This window comes from Cryptotermes secundus, unplaced genomic scaffold (genome assembly GCF_002891405.2).
Source record: "Cryptotermes secundus unplaced genomic scaffold, Csec_1.0 scaffold97, whole genome shotgun sequence".
Taxonomy (NCBI): Eukaryota; Metazoa; Arthropoda; class Insecta; order Blattodea; family Kalotermitidae; genus Cryptotermes; species Cryptotermes secundus.
The window spans coordinates 1,748,316-1,770,639 of record NW_019720561.1 but is presented as its reverse complement, the minus strand read 5'-3'; the positions used below and the strand labels follow the sequence as shown (position 1 = coordinate 1,770,639).

Genomic DNA, 22,324 nt, shown 5'->3' with positions numbered 1-22,324 from the left:
GGGACTGTAATAGAAATGTTGACCACTCAACTGACATGTTTGCTGAGTTCTCACAGGCTCCTAAAAATGGCGGAATAATAACACAGGGGTGAAGATTCTTAGGGATAACTCAAAAAGAATATACAATTATGTTTCTTAATATCTGTATCATCAGACTAATTACTGGAATGCATGATATGAAAAATTAAGTGCAACAAAGTACCTTGCAATTCCAAAGAACTGTTATCATCCATTTCTCCAGCTATCTGTGGCAAATTTAGGTCAAGATGATCCATAATATGATACAAAGGAGCTTGTTCCTCACCTGCAGGTGATGATTTGCCATTCTCCTCTGTCTCAAACACAAACACTTCTGTAAAGAGACAAATATTCTACACATTTATAGCAAATACTTAACCTATAACTTAAGATTCTGATTTGTCTACAACAGATATGCATATTTATTGCCAGTTCACCAATTATTTCTATACTGACATGCAATTATTTAATGTAATTATTGTTTACATGTCCATCACTGTAGCTTAAGGACTGAATCATATTACATATTATATATAAATACATTTCTGTTACAATGATCCTTCTTATTTAGCTCATGCACACTGTTACTGCGAGTAGAAAGATGGTGCATTATGTTGTAAACTGATTCATTTTTTGCAATAAATACTCTGTATAATATATAATATGGTTTATTTCATAAACAATGCTGGGACATACATAAACAAGACTAATTACATTAAAATAATTCAAAAGGCTAACCAACTCCATCCAGTGTGACAGATAAAATGTTCTTTATTTCTTTCTTTTTTAATCTCTCATCCTTGACATGTTTCAGTCTCAGAGACCATCTTCAGAAGGATATATCAATACAGGCAGAAACTACTATTACAATGTGATTGGTCAATATCAATACATACATACAATATCATCACAATGCCATGAATATAAAATCTGATCCTTTAACAACTACAGCAACGTGCATGAATACATTAAAATATTTATAAATTATTACAATCAGTTTATTTACAAGAATGGTTTAAAACAGATTTTGTTAAAATTTTTAGGACCAATTTGGTTCGTGTCCTTTATATTGCCTCTCTTTAAAAGAAGCTGAATGTCTACCCCGTCGTGGTTCTACTGTTTCACGAATTGGACTCTTTCATGAGGTCCTGTTGTTTGTGTCATGCTGTGTTGTTATACTATAATGTTTTGACTCAGGTAAATCACAGTCTGAAGACTTTCTGTATGTCCAGAATACTCTTTGAGATTACTGTTTGTGATGACCTCATCATATCACTGATTGCAAAGTTCATGTACTAGAAATTCTTCCACTAATAACTATTTAACCACTTTAAATGTCTATTATATCCAAATGAAATGTCTACCACACTAATTCACTTGTCTGTTAAGTCATCACAGACATTTGTATGACACTAAAACAAAAATAAGTTATGTGGCACTTTCCATGTACAATTATTAGAATTGTTCCTTTGGCCTTACATATATGGTGAGGTACATTTTGTTTATAAACTGACCAATATTCTGACTGCTTCCATATTAGCAGTCATCCTTCACTGAAGCTTACTCACCTGGCTCAATTTCTGCATCAGAGTCTTCTTCTTCTTCACCTTTATCCTTCTCTTTCCTCTCAACACTACCATTTGGGTTATTGTGATCTGAGTCTGCTGATGAGTCTTCGTCCAGAGGTGAGAGAATGCCTCCACCTTCATGGGCACCTTCCTCCAGTTCACAACTCCTAAATATTATCATTCTTTTTTAGTTCATTACCTTGGTCTTACTATCTGGGAATTGTACAGGTATACATGTAAATATGTATGTACAGTTCATTCTAAAGGTGTACAACAATTGTAATTACTGGGTTTTTGGAATTTGTCCATTGTCTGTATTCTAAAGAACACTAAAGCATACAATATGCAAACATGATATCCACAGTCCCTAAATAATTTGAAAAATGTAACTTAAATTTTTGCTCATTTCCAGTAAGAGAAATAAATTTGCCAAAATTGCTTCTATTTCCTGTAATGGTAGCAAACTCTAGTAGAATTGAAGAAAGCCTCAAATCTTATCTAGTAGAATTTTTTTGGGGGGAAACCTGATAGTATTGCACTGAGAACTAGGATGAAGCACATTTCCTTCAACATATTCCTGACTTTAGCACATTCCTCAACCATATTTATGCTACGTGACTACAGAGAACAAACATAACTCTAACGCTAATGCATACTCAGTGATAGGTACGTACTTGAGGTGAGAGGCCTTATGGCGAAACTCTGATCTGTCATGAAGTTGACTATGGTTTAACTGTGGAAGATCCCTGTAGCCACCAACAGCTTCCACAAGTGGAGCCGTGAAGTTGTCAAGGAATACTCTAAGACCAAGACGAACTATCAGCTGAAGAAGGAAGCTGCGATGATATAATTTAACATGTCTGTTACCTCCATCTGAGGAAACTAGGCCATTATCATCATTTGCTGCATAATCATAAAGTTTAACTATGGGTTCTAGTAATGTTGTAGCTGTTTTCTGAGGTCCCAATGCTTTTGCCACTGGGTCAAATAAATGCCATGCTGCAAGAACAGAAGTTGATGGATCCTCCAATAACTCTCTCACATAAGGTAGTATAAGGTCTAGACCTTCTGGTGAGGCAGAATGCATTTGTGGGAGAAGGGCTGACAGTTCTCTGGCTGCTGTTTTCACTTTACATTCACTTATCTTAGCAAGGAATATCACTTTCTTACTGTCTGCCTCACTTTTCACACAAGCATTTTCATCCTCACTTACAAAGCACGCCAAACTAAGTTCTCTTGTCATGTTTGAATACTCATGCAGTGTTTGGAGCAGGGCGTATGTTCTGGTAAAGTAACGTGGAAAGGGGAAAACAGCTGAGGAGATGAGTGGTTGAAGAAGCTGATGTGCAGAAGGTGGAGGCAAGCCCTGAGGAGTCACAGTAGGGTAACGGAAAGGCTGAATGACTCTTGTGGATGATTCAGAGCTTTGTGCTACATCTTCCCTTGTTTCAGCTGTGGGATTCTCTTCCTCACTGCATAATGTTGGATTCAAGTCTACTTGGAGTAGAAGAGAAATGGCTTGTCGCACACAGTGAGGCAGACTTTCTCCAGATCGAACAAGTACTGACAGACAGGTCCTTAGACGTTGATCAAAAGAAAATGAGCCATTATTTCCAAGAGGTCGAAGTTTTGGTGCTAGGAACAACTCAATAACTAGACAACCCAAGACCTAGAAAGGAAAAGGAAAGAACTGTGTTATTGATAAGTACTATGGAAACAAAATATCATATTACCACATGAAGGTGTGTAAACTCCTTACAATCATAAAATATACTTCTTAATTTTCTTGTTTCATATTTGTTATTAATTAATGCTGTTTGTCTGTTAAATTTTGTAAGATATAGATATCTAAATCTGATTGCAGAGAAAGGAAAGAGGTCTTACTGGTGTGTAAGCTCAAATACAAGCTGATGACTGAAGACAGTAGAACCAACTGTGAAATTTCTAAAAGCAGGTATGACGTAAACTGAAGACATCTGCAGAATAACGTTGAAATTATACACTAATGTATGCTGATTTAAAATTGCGACATTTCATGGATGTTAAATTTTCCCATATAAGTAGTGTGGTTTCCAAGTCCCACCAGGGGGTAGGTCTGATGCTTCTAGGTGTTTAATTTCAAGTCCCACCAGAAAGGTCATAAGAACAATGTTAAAATTTCTCATTAAGCTGATTGTCAAGGTAATGTGGGACCCTTAACGTCTCACAACCCAATGGGCCTTCACGGCCGTTACAGGGATAGCTTTACTTTACTTTTTTTACCACACATCTATAGTTCCTTAGCAAATAAGTAAAGGAGGATAAAATGTTCCGTGACATTTCCAAGGAAGAATGTTATGTACCTGCATTTCACGAATCCTACGTCCAGCAACAACTTGCTTGTAGTTAATGCTGGCAGCTGCCACCTGATGCTGACTCTGATGGAGTGGTGACTTGGAATCACAATACAAAGTTTTGCTCAGGAAACCATGCAGTTGCTCCACAGCTTGTAAAGCAGCTGCAGGATTGTATTCCTTTGGCAGGACAATCGTCGGTGCTGCACAACCACTTACACCAGACTTCTGCTGTTCATTTGGCCGATCCCTCACTGCACTTTCATCTGCTGACTGTGAAGGAAATGGAGTCTGTACACAATGGAAAGAATATTTCAGTGAACTTTAAATAGAGGGAAAATTCAGACTTCTAAATTTCACAGAAAAGCAAGTTGTATTAAAATCTCCACTTAAGATTCTTCTGGGGTAAAATGGAATTGAATTCCAAACAGACAATTTTTTAAATGTATAAGAAGGAAAAAGAAATACAATTTCAATGGTGTAATACAAAGTTAAATTCTAAATGAGAGATATATTTCAATATATACTTAGGCATTGTTACACCCTAAACACAAAGACTAATTTGACACTTGTTTTCACATTGAAAAATCACTTTCCATGACCAGCTATCAGTGAAAATGACTTCAAGTTATTCTCTTAAATTATTTCTTACTTGCCAACAAGTACAACTGTTTCAAAGGAACATCTGTACCTATCTATCAAACTATAGGGTGTCACATCCTAAAAGATATTGACCACAAAGAGAATCTCAAATCCAACCTAGAAACCTGTCCCCCAGTGTAGATAGGTCTTCTGCATTATTATTTGTGTCCATTATATTTTCCACATTCTTCACTGCAATTATTACTTTAGTTTTTACAAATTTTGAGCAGGCCTCAAAGCGTGCAAACATGTTAAAATGCACTTACTCTCAGAATAGATTTCATGTTTCTTTTATGTAGAATGAAGTTTAACTGTTGGAAACAGGCATTGTGAACTGTAGACTTTCTTGGATGTTCTTCAAATGTAAACTCTTCCTGATATAAGGAACAGTGTGAAGGATGACTCATGCATGCCTTTCCAGTTATCTGATGTCCAGGTTTATGGTCATGATGTCATTGTTTACATTACTTTCAGTACGCAGAGGTTTAGCAATTGCAGCCCTACCTTGGATGTTGGATTTGTGTACTTCATGTCAGACAGTTTTTGTGGAAACAGGGTCCTCACGATGAATATTCAGTTCTATTGTCACCTGTGCTGCAGTAGTTGTGTGATTTTTTGAAACAATGCTTCTCAATGTACGATGATCTCTTTCTGTAAATGTTTATTTTTGCCATTATTCCTCTTTGCTAAAGTTGTCTTCCCATGACTCATGTATGCCAACATAACCTTAGAAACTGTCACTCTTGATACACCTAACAATGTGGCAGTTTTGTCACAGTGGCTCCAGCTAAACATGCACCAACAATCTGTTCTTGTTCAAAATTGGTCAAATCTCGTATTTTCCAATTGTTTCACATAGACTTCACTCAACACAATCACTAATGCACTGACACAAGCAATACAGAGTGTAAACAAATGAAGAAGAACATTGAGTGTTGCCAACTCAAGTTCTTTCAATGTAACCAACACAAATTTTATTCCTCTATTTCTTAATGTTCCAATTACTTTTTCCACCCTGTAGTCATCAATTGCAAAGGATCTGGAAGGAAGTCATCATGGGTTTAGATACTACCCCTGTATTTGCCTGTAGGGACTGGGGAAAAACATGAAAAATCTCTGTCAGGATAGCAGGTAACCCAGCTGAGAACTGAACTGAGCACCTACTGGATACTCCAACTCACTCAGTCACCATTTGATTACGTTATTCCAACAGCAATGGAGACGCAATGTAGAACAAGATGGAAAGATGATCATGAACAGTAAGATTTTAAGAATATGGAAGCTCATAGCTGTTGCCTGTTTTAAGATATTATCTCAAGATTCATGTGGAGACACTGAAGAAAAGATAAGGAACCAGAGGCAGGATGGCTAGTCAGCTGGTTGATATTCTAATATAAGTCTAGAATATTGCAACTGTACCAGCCTGCTTAGTCCGTCCACTACAGTTCTATTTCTGGTTTACATGGGATTTTCATAAAACAGAAAATTTTATAATGATTTCAAGTTATGCAATGAACTTGTCCCATGATTCTGACTAGTGAACCAAAGAACAGTATGACAGCACTAACCAGCAGGGAACCGCGGGATCGACTGAGAAGACGAGTGAGTGCAAGTGGTGACGATCTTGACTGTCCCTGTGATGTTGCTGATTCCTCTTCCTCAAAACCTGAACTGTGACCCTCATCTTCACTGACACGTTCAGATGGTTCTGTTAACATGACATGCCTATTAGATTACATTATTACACAAACAAGCAACTCTCAGAGTTGCCTCCTCTAAAACCAATTTTGGCATTTGAAATTTGATGAGACACAGGCAGTGCCAGATACCTCATTAACGCTGAGTGGTTTACATTTGTTTTAATGAGCTCATTTAACTCCTTCAGTTAAGTTAATTAAATGACAAATAATATAACAACAGGATCCAAAACTTGAAATTAGCCTGCAGTAAGAATAATATTTTATTTTTCTGTGGCTCACAATTTGAAAAGCCTTCTTCAGACTATCAATTTGTAGCACAAAGCAAATTTATAAGTTATCACAAAAATATAAACTGAAAACATAACACAAAAATTTTAAAAATGAAAATATGTAATTATATATTATAAAAGAATAACAAATACAAGTATATAAAAATATAAGGAGCTTAAATAATTATGTAGTATAAAATCAATATATAAATATGAAATATAAAACAAAGCCTATAATAAAATATAAAACAAAATACACAAACATTTTGAAGAGTTCAGTATTGAAAGGGTCAATACAACTTGCAACAACAGGGATTGTTGCAGCATGTGCTTTCGATATGTATGCCAAACTGCGTACGAGTTTAAATTCAGATCTCTGACAAGATACTTCCATTTGCTATAGTTATCTATTCAGTCTACCTAGGTTTAAGAAATAAACATAATTACTAAAAAAAAGGAATAAAAATACATCAGTTCTCCATAAGAGTTAATTAGAATATTGTATTGAGTATTGAGTATAGAGGGGGTGGGTTTCCCCATGCACGTAGACCAGTTATTGGTCCATTGTGCGTCCCCCTTTTAATTTCTACTGTCTCCATACCCTTCCGGTACTGGTGCTCAGAGAGGTCCCCCCCTCCTCTGGCAGTGGTACCGAATACTTCCCCCATCTACCGGAGGCATTGGAAACTCTTTTGGGCGGGAAACTTTTGGCCAAATTTTGCTCAGAGGTCTCCTAGAGACATGAGGTTCTTTTACGTGCCGTAAATCTACGACACGGGACCCACGGCTTAAAGTCCCTCCCGGAGGACTTGTTCCCTGAATTTTTCCGCCCTTAAAAATTCCACGACCTCCGCCGGGTTTGAACCCGCGTACCTTGAGTCATGAGGTGGGAATGTTACCTCTAGACTACGGAGGCCGCTTAATTAGAATATTATGTTATTCATATTTTCTTGAAAAGTACTATCTTCTGGGCTGTAATTGCATGTAATGTGGAGCAGAGAAGACAGTACTCTCCATATTCACTGCTGTGAGAACCTCTTTCACTAAACAACAAGTGAGCTTCTAACAGACGACATAGCATTACATTCCAAAAGATAACATCTCATAGTCACTGCTGTCACTTCCTGTTCACTACAGTTTATGTCAATTCTAGCACACAATAATGACAATGCTGCAAGAGTCTTACTTTTTCTGTCTTGTGGAGGAGGGTGGAGTTTTGGAGGTGTCTTTCCCCAGAAAGGTGATGGCATGCATCTCTGTGGATGTGGTTGAATAAATAGTTGAACCACTCCTGTATTGGTCAGTGTTGTATGGCTGTCTACCAACTGCAGACAAACATTCTTGGATTTCACTGCAGCATTTCCAGACAACCTGCAATTTTAAATAACTACTACTTCTTTGACTGTCCTGCTTAAGAATACTATGTGCTACATCACTTCCCATTGATCTGAATTCCTTAATTCCAGCCTACTATGTTCAAATATTTAAGAAGTGGACATAAACATGGATAAGACATAAAGTATTGTATGAATGAATGTATGAGGGGTAGGCCTTCTTGGCCCTTGCACCGTAACCTCAGTGGTCTATTGTGCTTAAATAGGAATATTACTTCACAATGAACCAGTGGATGTAACAACACATATAAAAATTCGAAATGGGACTACTCAGAAAAAAAACATTAACCACTGTCCTAATGACAATTACCCCAATTAAACCGTGCCACCGTACACAAAATTCGTCATTTTACAGATTTCCCAACTGCTTGTTTTTCTACTGGCAGAAACACATAACATAAACTGCACTTGTGGGACAGTGTTACAGTTGTCATGGGTATAGAAGTGATTGAGATTTAGGAAGAATGCAGCTGAGGCAGATCATAAGGAACTGAGAAGAAACTTATAAAGCAAAAAAAGGACAGCCAACATTACAAGAAGACAAACTAATTAGTTTCAAATCCTGAACTGTATTACATATATGCTGAGTTGCATAACCTATACTGGTGTGTTAAATTAAATTGTGATTGGAACTTGCTACTAGAAATCTTACTCAGTACCAACTTATTTAGACCAGATGACAGCCTACTCACTTGTAGCCAAATGTGAGATCTATCCAGTGATGCAGTCTCTCGGACACATGGGTACTCTCCAGAGCTTCCCGATGCTTGTCAATGAAGTCCTGTATCGATGAGGCCCACAGTGGAATCTCAAGATCTGGTAAATCTTCATGTACAGACTGCAAAATAAATTACAGATGTTCTCAGTGTGATATGAAAACTTTTGGATTAGGCAGACATCTAACATAATGAGGATCATAAAATTAAAAGTAAATAAATTGCACTAAAAGGGAAGTATGCCATGTTAGCAGTGAGTAAAGGGAAGGTATATGGAGTCTAATGCCAAGGTTCAATTAACAGCATGGATAACAGAATTCTTTCATAAACATCACATTCAAAATATTTTATACCCCTTGTACAATGGATAGCAGGCAACCAGAGCATAAAGATGACCTCTTACCTCCATCTAATGGAAAGATCATTTACTTATGACTCTGTATGTCCACACGGCATGCATCCAAGCCCTAGTTTAATTGAAACTGTACTTCAAAATATATTTAGCCTTCCAGACTTGAGCTGACCTCCAACCTGAATGAAAACAATCTCAAAACGTGATAGAACTTGGTACAAAGTGCATTTGGAAAAGAAAGGATATTATGAAAAAATAGTTTTGTATGATGTTTGTCATTTATATCTTTCAGAGCGGACTTTTTTAATTTTCTTATATGAAGGAGCTCCACTCAAAATGTCTTCAACAGAAGTGTTATAAATGAAAAATCACAAAAACCAACAACTGACTCGATGATGTAAGGCATCAATCGAAGAATTTTATTCTTGTTTTATACTATAACTTTTGTTTTATATAATCTAATTTATTGTATTTTTACATCAAGTATTTTAATATAATTAATATTATTGTATCCAATTTTACTAGTACTGCAGTTCAGTGGTGTATATATGTTGGCCATGTATTTGCCTGATGATGGCTATTAATAGTCGAAACATGTAGCAGAGCCAAAACCAGGCACTGACCTTCATATAGTTGTGTTGTGACGGTCTTAATAAAGAAGTTGTAAATGAAAAGACTGTGTTGCAAACTTCTGATTGCTAAACCAACTGTTAGAAGGGGACTTCAAGCCTTGCTTTCTACTCAGTAAATATTAACTGGAAATCTATGGCTGAGTTACCATCTACTGCTCCTACAAATTCAAGTAGTTCAGTTTTCACCATCATTCAGTTTTAATCTTAATGTAGATGAGAGTTAGTAAGAGAAATGAAAAAGGCGACTTTATAAACAGTGTTAAAGTGTTAATGCTAATGCTTCAAATTGGTTAATTTTTAATTAGTTGCACATAAAATGCTTAAAACACTACTGGCAATGTAGAGAATTCATAAAAGTCATAAAAAGAACAGATAAATTTGTAATTTTGATTCCAAACTGCAAACAGGAGTAGTTTTGATTGTGGTAAAATTATTGAGAATGTAATGAGATACTGATATGTTGGGATTTTGGACTTTATCCATCGTCCTGGTTTTTAAGATAACAAATAAAAACACGACATTTCGGAAACTGGATCTGTTTCCGTCCTCAGGTGAAGGAAAACACCTATTCAGTTGGGTCCCTTAGAAAGAGCTAGCCTCAATCACTGGAATCCTATAGTAACTACATGTAATGAGATGTTTGAAATATGATATCTCTTTATGAATTAAATGGTAGTCTATTTATATACTTATTTAATACTATTTCTTGAGTTGGATCTAGTCAAACAACTGACAATGTAAAAATATCTTCAACTTAAACATACTCAGATCAAATAGTCCATATTTTCTTGGCTATCAGAAACATCCAGATTTTAGAAGCAAAATTATAGGAAAAATTTTGCTGTACCTTAAGACTATAAGATGCACAAAGATTTCAGGTGTCATTTTCCAGGAATGTAGTATGTTTTGCACTCTGAAAAATACTCTAAGTAGGTCTACTAAAAAAAAAACAAGAAATTCATTTACCTACAGTATTCATAAATAAAATTGAGTTTTTTTTTAATAGGACACATTCAATCTTATGAAATGGAGGTTTTGGGGTTAAATGTCCACTTACAAAGAAAGAATTCTGAGCAATCTAACAGGTCCTTTCAAACCTGCTTCCTGTTATTTACCTCAAATACTGTAGGGTCAGTGAAGAACTCTGGAATGCATTCATCGGGCGTCCACTCCTGCAAGCGCTGAACAGATGATGGATACTCAGCTGGCACCCAATTGGTGCGGACATACTTGCACAGCACTGAGCGTGGTGTTCGACGTGACATGTATACATAGTAGGTTATCTCAGACAGAACATCTGACACATGATGTGGAACCTGTATATTCCACAGAACATACAAGCAAACAAAGAGGAAAACTTTGTATGTATAAAATAAGACATCACATTGTCAGATCTCCAGGAAACATGGCAACATCTCAAAACATATTTTGTCCATGCATTTCTGTTGGACTAAAAGGATTGTGGTGGAACCCTAAACCAAATTAAAAGTCACATACATAAAAGGGACACATAATAGTTTGGTTCTTTATGGAACATGAAAAAGATAAACACTTGTAGTGTAATTACATGGGAAAAAAAAAAAATATTTTTCGAATTTTGAGTCATGTATGAGAAACGGTATCTTATTGTGGGGTGGGGATGGAGAAAGTAAAAGCATTTTTAAATTGCAAAAGCGGGTTGATTGATTTAACATCCATAAGTGTTACATTATGTACAATTGGACAAGTCAGGTTCTTCGAGTGATTAGTGGTACTAGTAGTGGCACATCATGTAGATAAATTTTTAAAGATTACAATGTTTTAACATTGCCTTCTCTGTATACATTTGAGGTGACATGCTTTATCAAAAAATACAAGGTTTTCATGGCAATAAATTCAGACATTCATAATTATAACACACGAAGAAAATTAAATTTTCATGTACAGCACTGTAATACAGCTCTTTTTAAGAGGGGTGTGATAAATATGGGAATTAGTTTGTATAATAAGGTCCCCGATCAAATAAAACAAAGGGAACATTTTAGCTCATTTAAAAAGGAATTAAAATTTCTTTTGCTGAAATATTCCTTTTATTCTGTAGATGAATTTATGTTTTTTGACTTTTCAAGTGTGTAAATGTAATATGTAGCTGATTAATTTGTCGTATTTGTGTAAAGACAATGAAACTAATGATAACTAGATCTAGATAATATTATTCAGATGACAAACCCCCCTATATTAGGGTGGTACAGTGTATACTCTAAAGATGTGCATGAGAATTAGATGTAAAACTGACAATTTCCTTTTCCAAATGGTTGTAACACCTGTATATATGGATTGTTGAATGATAATAAAATGATAAATGATAAATACACAACACAACAGAAAGAGCCATCCAGCAACATGGAATACATGAGCGCATAGATGGGACTACACATTGAATATTAGAACCACACAATAGAAGCACAGCAGTCTCCCCCAACAATTTTAAACACCTGATGATGACCAATGTTGGTCGAAACATGCAGTGCAATGTACAGAAACTTTTAAATAAGGCTTTAAAAGGGACACTGTGTGATGTAAGAAACTTTTAAATAAGTTTTAAAGGACACAATGCATGTAAGATGGTGAATCAATGACATATGTTGAATAATAAAAGAGAAAAGTGAAACAAATCAAGATTTAAAGTTTTCTCTTAGTAATCTTAAACAAAAGTATTAAAGAATGTTTTTTAGTTAAACTCTTGTAAATTCTTAGAATATAAGAAATAATTTTAAAGCATTGGATTCTGATAATGGGTACACATTTTCAAAACTCACTTATCATCCAAAATTGGAAAACCTTCAAAATTCTTGTTTTATGTTCTGTTCGATGAGAATTCTAGCTTAAACAGTCTCTTGTGAAGGAATTCAGTTTTCAGATTAAGTTGACATTTATAATTAATCCAGATAATGAGAAGATTCTCTGCAGAATCACTGGGAACATTTCAGTCAATTGTGGGATTCTACAGAAAAGAAATTCTGTGCTTTGTAATACTTACACAACTACCGTTTAAATTCATCAAATGAACAATGTTTAAAATTCAATTACATTGTTCTCTTTCAATGACCTGATCCTACAATGAATCTTTTCTTGTGTTCTCATATCAAAATTGTATATGAACTTCTGATTTACTTAAAGTTGACTGAAAAGCATGAGGATGACCAGAGTATACCAGTGAAGGAAACCTGTAGAATCATGTAAAAGATTGCCACTTTCTGAAGGTGTCAAAATTTACCAGCTTTGTCTTGTTCCTTCTGGATAAATACAGTATGCACCAAAAGATGCAGTACTGAAACTCGCGCATCTCGAACACGCATGTGTGTTTGTCAACAGGGCATAGCTTCAGATGCACATGTTCCCAATAGTGAAAGGGAAGTTGTGTTGTGCAGCTGTTGTTGGAAATGGGTCTCTCAACAGAGAAAAAAAGTATTCATAGGTGAGTATTATTTCTGCTCATATGGAAGTGGTCGCCAGACAACTTGCTTCCTTGGTTTTGAGCAGCCAGATGTTATTATTCAGAAACCACTACATAGTACTCGTGTGACGATATGGTGTGCCGTCTCAGCACATGGTATATTAGGCCCCTATTTCACTGAGGATGAGGAAGGCAATGCTCTTACCGTCACCCAAGAATGCTAGAGGGACATGGTGATCGGACCATTTCTTCAGGATTTGAGAAGGTTTTCTCATGCAAGAGGCCTTCACATGAATACAGTGGTATCAACAGGACGTCTTTTCATTTCAGTACTGAATATTTTGGTGCATACTGTGTCATTAGAGCATTTTACCTTCTTTCATGCTGTCTATTTATGTTAATACCCTGGCCACGCCATAGCTCAAGCGGTTAGTCAATGGCTTCCCACCGTGGTGGCCAGGGTTCAATCCTGGGTCTGGTCAAGTGGGATTTGTGGTGGACAAAGTGGGACTGGGGCGGGTTTCCTCCGAGTACTTCGGTTTCCCCTGCCAATCTTCATTCCACCAAATTCTCCATCATCATAATCATCCGGGGCAGGCTACAATAAGCCAATCAGTGGCCACCGTGCCGAGTGGACCCAGTTGGACTCCGCCCCCCACTAAGCGAATTTAAATTTTTTTTTATGTTAATATCCTCACACTTTTATGTTTTCAATATTAACAGAATAAACTGTATGAAATACATAGGATCAGTATTATATGGAACAATGAATATCTGATATGTTTCTTTGTGAAATAAATTACCTGAGAAGCTCCTGCAGCAGTGTCATATGTCAGATCTAACTGTCGATCTCCTTTATTAAGACGGAACTTAGATCTTGAAAGATCCCGCCAGTTGAACCCAGAACGTGAAGAAAAGTCAGTGACCCAAGGCATGACATGATGACACGTAGGGTCGCCAAACCTCCGACCAGCAAGACGATTAAGAGCTGTGAGATAGTCAAAGTTGGAAAGTTGACCATACACCCACATCTTGCATAGCTGTTCCAAATCTGTCACTTCGTTGATATCAGCTCCACTACAACAACCCTTTATTTCACTATCTTGTAATCTGTTCTTAGAAAATCTGTGATTTCCTGGAATAACACCAAGGGTCCTCAGGTAGCTGCTTCGAATGTCATTTAAGGTCTTTGTGTCCTTGTGAAAACTATTTGAATTGCTCCATCTTGTTTCTGGTTCAACCTTGGAATGTCTGTCAATGTATAAGGAAGGAGTTAAATTCTGGCACTCTACAGATAATAACTCTTGTGTATGGTTCAGTGATATCATGGGAGAGGAATGAGTATTTAATTCACTTAGATGCCTGTTAAAAGAAGATTTTAAATAACTGAACTTCTTTACTTTTAATATATCATCCAAGTCATCATCTTCCCCTTCCTCTTCTTCCTCCTCCTCCTCCTCCTCCTCGAGTTCCTCTTCAGCTTCTTTGGTTTGGTCCCTTGTCTTGGAAAATGTTGTCATGGAATTGATTGATGTTTTATTTCTGTCAGTCTTTGGTTTCTCATGAATATTGTCTTCCAGCTGTGGCATTATCTAAGACAAAGTATGAAACAGATGAAAAGTGATATTCCCATGAAATTTTCACATGGATAATGACACTTCTAAAGTTTTAGGGGTTCTGTCATTAACTTAGAATAAAAACTCCAGAAGGAATAGACACTGCTGGAAAATGTAAAATTAGCATACAGACAACAAAACCAAGGATAATAAACATTATGGCACAGTGATTATTACTTCTGCCTATGTGTTTGAGAGGTACAAGATATGATTAGGTATCATTATTGAAGCTTGTCATTGTTTTACTCAGTCACTCAAGACAAATGTTGGGTTGGTATCTTAAAACAGGCCATGGAAATTTCCTTCCACATTCTTTCCCATACCTGACTCATATTGAACAAATTATACCTAAATTAAATGCAGCTTGCTATGTGATGAGATCAATTAAGCCTTTTATGTCACAGGAAACATTGAAGATGGTTTACCATGCCTACTTTCATTCTATTATGAACTATGGATTAATATTTTGGGGGAACTCTTCACATAGTGTAATAATTTTTAAAATACAAAAGAATATAATAAGAATCATTACAGGATGTAGAAGTAGAGATTCATGTAGAGAATTATTTAAGAAATTAAAAATTCTACCGCTTCAATCGCAATACATATTATCGCTTCTCCTATTTGTTGTTTACAACAAAGATAAATTCAAATTAAATTCTGATGTCTATAACATGAATACTAGACAAAAATACAACTTCCACCTACCCTCATCAACTTTATCAGTATTTCAAAAAGGAGTCTACTTTACTGGCATAAAAGTGTTCAACAATCTGCCACAAAGTATTAAAAACTTGGGCAATGATACTAAAAAGTTTAAATCAGAGTTAAAGAATTATCTACATGCTCATTCCTTCTACTCTTTAGATGAATACTTCAATGTAAATAGAGAATGATGTAAAATTAAGTTATATTAATTTTTAAGCTAAAATTGCCTGTACTTATGTATGTAACATTTTGACTTGTTCTGTATCCAAAGGTACTAACCTGCTTAGGATTTATAGAATGTAAATAAATTCAATTCAATTCAATAATCATTCCACCAATGAATGCAATGCAACATATGCAATTATTTAAAATTGCTAAATAAAGCAAGAAACAAAAACAAAAAGCAGAGGAATGCATTTCTTACCTGGATCCATAAATTCTCTGTCACCAAAATGTCATTCAGGATAACATCTCCAAGCACTAACCCACGGTCATGCATGGTCCTCATGGCCTGAAGAAGCTGATAGATAATAAACAAAGGCTTAGCATGAGAAGTACCCAACATGGCTGGACTGAAGGTTACACAGTCTTGGAGTGTATGGCAGATATAAGGTTGCTGAATGACAAGAAAGCAAGTGTCCATTTCCAGTGCACACATGGCTGGCAAAACATTATAGTGGGCCTCATACACTTTCACTTTCACATCAGCGGAAGCTGTGTCATTGATACTGTGATTCATGTTTATTATCGGACAGCCAAACGTACGAGTGATGATATCTTGCACCACTGTATCATACTTAACAAGGCTGATATGCGGGAGTCCTTTCCCATCAGCAGACATGTTTCCATCTGCAACACAAAGCATATAGAACCACATATTATGACCGTGGATCACCACAGTAAAAATTCTTAACAAAGAAATTATATATAATGAAACATTAAAACTTTTTAACAATGTACTAGGATACAGAAGACAAATGAACCCTCAAATTAGAACCGAATTCTTGTGTCAATATTTGTCTACTAGCACTTGTTTTTCTTCCCTCCTCCTAATATTTATCATAATGATAATGTCACCAACAATATGAAAAACAATTTAAATTATGAAAACCGTCTCCTATCAGGTTCAAATTTTATGAATGCAATTATAATGAAGGTGGGAACTCATTTCCCTTCTTATATGTAATTCTTGTGGGACAAAAATGCTGGTGTATTTTTGTTCTGTTTGGTCTCATATTACTCGTACAATAAATTCTCACTCAGACTAACAAGAATGATAGAACTTTAGTTTCCTTCTCAAGTAAGTACCACCTCCTGCCTGCCTCTGTCGATTTGTGCATCACTTATATATTTGTTCATTTATGCTTCATTTAATGAACTGAATAATGAATTGGAAGGGATGTAGAAGGAAATGACAATACACTAATTTGAAGGACTATCCCAGAATTTACCTAGGGTGCCTTAAGATAACTTAATATAACCCCAATCATGAGAGTTGGTGACCTGGCCCAAATTTGAAATAAGCACCTCTTGAACACCAGAACCATTGGAGCCAACTTGTTTTGTATTTTTGCACTACTGAACTGTGACATTTAAAATCAGTATGCATTGCAAGTGTGTTGTAAAAATCATTAAATGCCAACATACTACGCGTTGTTGTGCCCCAAACTTTATGTACAAGTGGATATATTTTTATGTTAATTAAGAATAGGTGTTTTTAGAAATTAAGGTTAAGAAATAGATGAATGAAATGTACAAGGAAGCAGGATTTGTTAAGAAGGTAATGACGCCAGTTAGGCAATAGCAAGCTAGCCAGAATGTTACAGTGTCAGCTTACTAACGCTTGCGACAAGGAAGAGATTTAGTAAGAAAGTAGTGCAGTAAGGCACTGAGGCACTAAGAAATCGCTGAGTCAGAGAAGGCATTAGGCTAGGGAACGCAATCCCCCTTCGCCAGTCAGCCAAAGAGAGCTAACCACCCCAACCAAAATCACATCATGATGGGCAGGTGTATACACACCTGGAAGCCGGTGGGTAGCAAGAAGACAATATAAAAAGGGGATCATCAGTATTATGGGGATTGGATTGGATTGTCAAATTTTTGTCAGATTGATTGTCAGATGGAGATCTATATCTATTTACGGCTATCTTGAGCATTGTCTTCACATTCATCACTGTTAGATTGTTGCGACGTGATCAGCAAGAAACCTCGGAGAGAGAGATGATGCCGAGAGGGTGTTGGTTGGTGGTGTGCGCCAGCATCGTCTTCACAAGTAAGTGGAACCACTCTGTATAGCCATGGACATTGAGCATGATAATATTAAAGTGTAAACCCCCAGGGAGTTAGGAGGAGTAAGAGATGGACCAGGCTTAGGAAAGAAAGAGAGAAAGGGAGAGGTCTAGAAACCTGGAGCTGGGTGAAATAAGCGTAACTACTTCCGGCCGAAGGAGAATGTATCTAAGCATAATGTACCTGACAAACGTTGGCAGTGACTGTGTGTATATATGTATATAGGACAGATGGATAGAACAGGAAGAAGTGTGTAAAGTCAATGGACCTCTCACCCTTCACAACACGCACCTTCCCCTGTGGATCTTGCATCCCCTTTAGCTTCTCTGGAGAACAGCGGACCCGAATCAAAGCGGCAGATGTTTAAGGGTTAACGAGTCACTTAGCCCCCCCCCCTTTACAACAGAACAAAGTGGTGACAGCGGTGGGATTAGCCAACGAAGAGATGGCTGACGAAGTGAATTAGTATTGTCTTTAACCACCCGTCATCATAGCATTAAAGGAGCAAATATGACAAGCAATCTGCAGCTTCAGTACTAATGTTACACACCAAATACAAAAGTTATAGCTCTTAGTTTTTGGCCGATGATACTAGTATTCTTATAGCAGGAAAGAGTGCTAATGATGTCCAAAGGAAAATAAATAAAACAATAAATGCACTCACAGAATGGTTTGAAAGGTATAGATTAATTCTTAATAAAGAAAAAACAATAGCAATATCCTTTCATCAACTTCAAAAAGTGCAAGTCGAATGCCTATCAATAAAGCTCTATGATACAGTCATCAATTATATAGAACATACAAAATTTTTGGGAGTTTGGTTGGATAAGAATCTAAGGTGGTATGCACATACTCAATAACTAGCAAATAAATTATGTAAAATATGTTTTGCCTTACGAGTAGTCAAAAGAGTATCAGAGTTAGAGACTGTTTGCACCTTATATTATGCTTATTTTCAGTCCTTGTTATTATATGGTTTGATATTTTGGGGCAATTCAGGAAATGCAAAATTGATCTTTAGGTTGCAGAAGAGAGCTATTAGAGCTATGATGCAAATCCCGAAAACTATTAGTTGTAAACAATATTTTAAATCTTTACATATATTACCTTTACCATGTCTGTATATACAGGATGTCCCAAGAGGAATGTGACAGGCTTCGGGAGGGTGTTCCTTATGCTAAAGTATGCCAAAATAACCCAAAACACATATGTCCAAAGTTGAACGGTTACGGAGATAATGGCCAGAGAAGTGTGAAACTTTGACAGGTGTTACACGCTTGTTGATTACCAAATACATCTTAAAACTGGCAGGAATATGTGATCTCTGTAATGTTAATAATGTACGTAACATCAAATTAACTTGTGAGTGACATGAAGCCATTAAATTGAACTACAAAAAAAAAATAAAAACTCGCACTCCATGTCATAGTTGTCGTTAGGGTTCCAAGTACTATACATGACACATGAATGGCAAGCATTGACGTAACATGGCTGACTGTGCATTCTGGTATGTGAGTGTATGCGGCTAGTGTGAGACGTCATCACCAACTCAAGGACAAACATTGATAAGACTTGTCAGCTGACAGGTACAGTGTGTGGACCAGCCAGAAGACCACACTTTTCTCGGGCCATTATCTCTGTAACCGTTCAACTTTGGACATAGGTATTTTGGGTTATATCGGCATATATTAACATAAGGAACACCCTCCCGAAGTCTGGCACATTCCTCCTGGGACACCCTGCATATGAAATTCTAGTTTGCATAAAAACCAATTTGAATGTTTTCATAACCAATTCAGGAATACACTCGCACAATACAAGGAGAAAAGAGAACCTGTTCATAGTGCCATGTAATACGACTCTATACAAAAACAATTTCAATAATATTGGACTCTGTACGTTAAATCAGCTGCCANTATTATTATTTATTATTGTAAAGTATTTGACTTGTCCTATATCATGTATAATGATCCATGGATATGAAGTAAATAAATAAACAGTGCAGAAATATAATGACTGGATCTTGTGGTTTTTGTTATACATTAGCCATGCTACAATTTGAAATTGCAGCATTTAATTAAATAAAAATCACTAACAGTTACCAATGCGGCAATGCTCCACCATACCCCACCACACATTACATGCATAAGTATAATTACTGATTTACACATAGCTTAATTTACTAACTTTCACATTAAAATAATCTGAATAACAGTATCTATACTATTAGGAATGATGAAGATTAATTATTAAAATATATTTTACAGTAATCAGGGCACGCAGTAGTGTGGTTGGTTGAGGCACTATGCTACAAGCCAGGTCACGGGTAAAAGTCCTCATGAGGTCATTGGATTTCCTTCATTTGACCTAGTCCTTCCAGCTACACTATGGCCCTGGGGTCGATTCAGCCTCTAACAGAAATGAGTGCCAGGAATATTCTTGGAATAATCTTTGGGGTAAAGGGCCGCTAGCACGTAGGGCTGACAACCTTGCCACATCTATGGCCTGATTGTCTACAAAATGTGGGAACCTTAATATCTCACAACCCTATGGGCCTCTACAGCCTGTTACAGGAATACCTTCACTTTTACTTTTCTTATTTTATGGTAATCAAAAGTTTTTTTGTTTTTTTTTTTACACTTACTGAGGTATTTCTTGAAAGCCTCTTTCCAAAGATTCTTGTGATTGGTTTGTGATACATAATGGAGTAACTGAGAAAAAGTAAGTTCAGGTTCAACTCTTGATGAAACAGCTCTAGCTCGGGGCAAAGGAATAACCTTTTTATTGTGCTTTAGTAAAACCTGGAAGAAAAGGAGTTAGAAAAATTAATATTACGGCTATATCAAATATTAACAGACAATGTTCTACAAAGATCTGAAAGAAATAAGAAAAAAAAAACAGCCCAAAACAACTGAAGAGTAATGCTTACTCTGACAAAAAGCCTCTGCCATGAGTGGCCAAGCTCTTCTCCCTGGTGTAACCATGCTTCTACCTCATCTGGACTAAGTGATTCATGATAAATAAATTCTGGAATCTGATGAGTTCTCAACAATGACCTGTATTATGGGATTGAATTATGAGGGTTAGATGCTACAATGTGAAAGAATGGTATTAGTCTTTTAATACTCTCAAAGGATTCAAACTTATAGAAAAGCATGACATTTCATTTCCACAAATATCATTGCTTTAAAATTATATTTACCGTATGGCTCTAGACTTACTTTAGCCAGGTTTTATGGACGACTATAACCACTCTATCCTTCGAGGTTGTAGTTTTAATATACCTTGGAGGAATCCCTAACTCTTCTGCTACTAAATCCAAGGTATCCATCGAATAATATATTACTCTGGACTAGATTATCTTGTTATTATAAACAACAAGGCCTTCTTCGTTAACCATGACATTCAACGTTCAATTTAAATGGTAGGTCTGCCATAGATACCAACTTATGTGACAGTTTGATTTGAGGTTAGGATATTATAATAATGGTTAACGAAGAACTGACAAACTTTCCAGCGTCATGTCAAACATTTTTTCATCTGTTTTTCGATATTCCGCACCAAAGAGACATAACCGCGCTGAGAAAAACAAAGTAGATAAGCTAATTATTCTTCTATTCTAACCTATCGTAACCCTTAATCCTTTTCGCTGTGCTAATATAACCACGATTCAAACCTGAATTCCTACCAACCTTTGACACTCTATGCCCAGCTAATGAAATGAATAATAATCAATCATCTTTAATGAGAGATACTGAGTAATTAATGTGAGAATATTTATAGAAATATGCGGGAATTTCAAAGTGTTTTCATTTTCTATTACTCTGAGTATGGAGAAACATTTAAAGAGATTGATTTGACATTCATTCTCCATGCCATCACGTGGTTCAAATATGGAGTGGGACGACATAGTGTATTTGTTACTGCTCTTTTTGTCCATAGGAATTGGTCACGTCTTCCGGCAAAGAGAAGACAAAGATAGTAGAAAATGGTTAAGTTCTGGTTTAGGATTTCTTTTAGTATTAATTGTATCAGGGAGACATAGTCTACATCCCATAATTTGTACTCTTATAAATGCCTTCATCATTCTTGGAACAGACAGAAGGTGAGATAATAGGTTAGAATTCATAACAAGGAACAAGTTTTTTACATCATTTTACAACACATTAGCTTGGACATGAACTGATACGGAATGTGCCCATATAAGTGCTTGCATAATCCTTACAGCAGACAGAAGGCGAAACAGGAAGTTAGAATTCATAACAAGGAACGTGTTTTTGTTTAATTTAGTAACTTATTGAGTTACACATTAATATGTTGTGGTAGATTATTATAGACCTTTGTTCCTAAACAGTAAACTTCCTTTTGGTATTTACTCAAATTTACAAGAGGCTGATGGAGATTATTTTGCTGTCTGGTATTTATTCTATGAATCTCTGAATTTACTATGAATTTGTTTCTGTTTTTTATCACAAAGAGCATAAGAGATAGTATGTACTGAGATGCCAGAGGTAAGATTTCTAATTCTCTAAATAAGTTCCTGCATGAATACCTCCTTCTGCATCCCAACATAATTCTAATTATATTCTTCTTCATTCTAAAAATTTTTATACTTTGGCGTGAGTTACCCCAAAAGGGTAAACCATAATTT

At 36.2% G+C, this 22,324-nt stretch overlaps 2 protein-coding genes across 2 annotated transcripts in view; one reads left to right on the top strand and one right to left on the bottom strand.

Moving 5' to 3' along the window:
• Positions 1-21,336, bottom strand: part of LOC111868058 (WD repeat-containing protein 81) — a 39,221-nt gene extending 17,885 nt beyond the window's left edge. The window contains exons 1-13 of the mRNA XM_023858422.2: positions 20,895-21,336; positions 20,603-20,729; positions 20,318-20,474; positions 15,809-16,233; positions 13,864-14,652; positions 10,740-10,940; positions 8,617-8,762; positions 7,717-7,901; positions 6,130-6,269; positions 3,929-4,210; positions 2,261-3,255; positions 1,587-1,753; positions 203-352 (exon numbers count right to left, since the gene is read on the bottom strand). Coding sequence (XP_023714190.1) covers positions 203-352; positions 1,587-1,753; positions 2,261-3,255; positions 3,929-4,210; positions 6,130-6,269; positions 7,717-7,901; positions 8,617-8,762; positions 10,740-10,940; positions 13,864-14,652; positions 15,809-16,233; positions 20,318-20,474; positions 20,603-20,729; positions 20,895-21,004 — 3,874 coding nt within the window. The 5' untranslated portion in view covers positions 21,005-21,336. The remainder of the gene's footprint in view (positions 1-202; positions 353-1,586; positions 1,754-2,260; positions 3,256-3,928; positions 4,211-6,129; positions 6,270-7,716; positions 7,902-8,616; positions 8,763-10,739; positions 10,941-13,863; positions 14,653-15,808; positions 16,234-20,317; positions 20,475-20,602; positions 20,730-20,894) is intronic.
• A 230-nt stretch (positions 21,337-21,566) lies between these two features.
• The window catches only part of LOC111868067 (lysophospholipid acyltransferase 7), a 23,662-nt gene continuing 22,904 nt past the window's right edge, over positions 21,567-22,324 (top strand). Inside the window, exon 1 of the mRNA XM_023858434.2 lies at positions 21,567-21,778. Within this exon, the coding sequence (XP_023714202.1) occupies positions 21,567-21,778 (212 nt within the window). The remainder of the gene's footprint in view (positions 21,779-22,324) is intronic.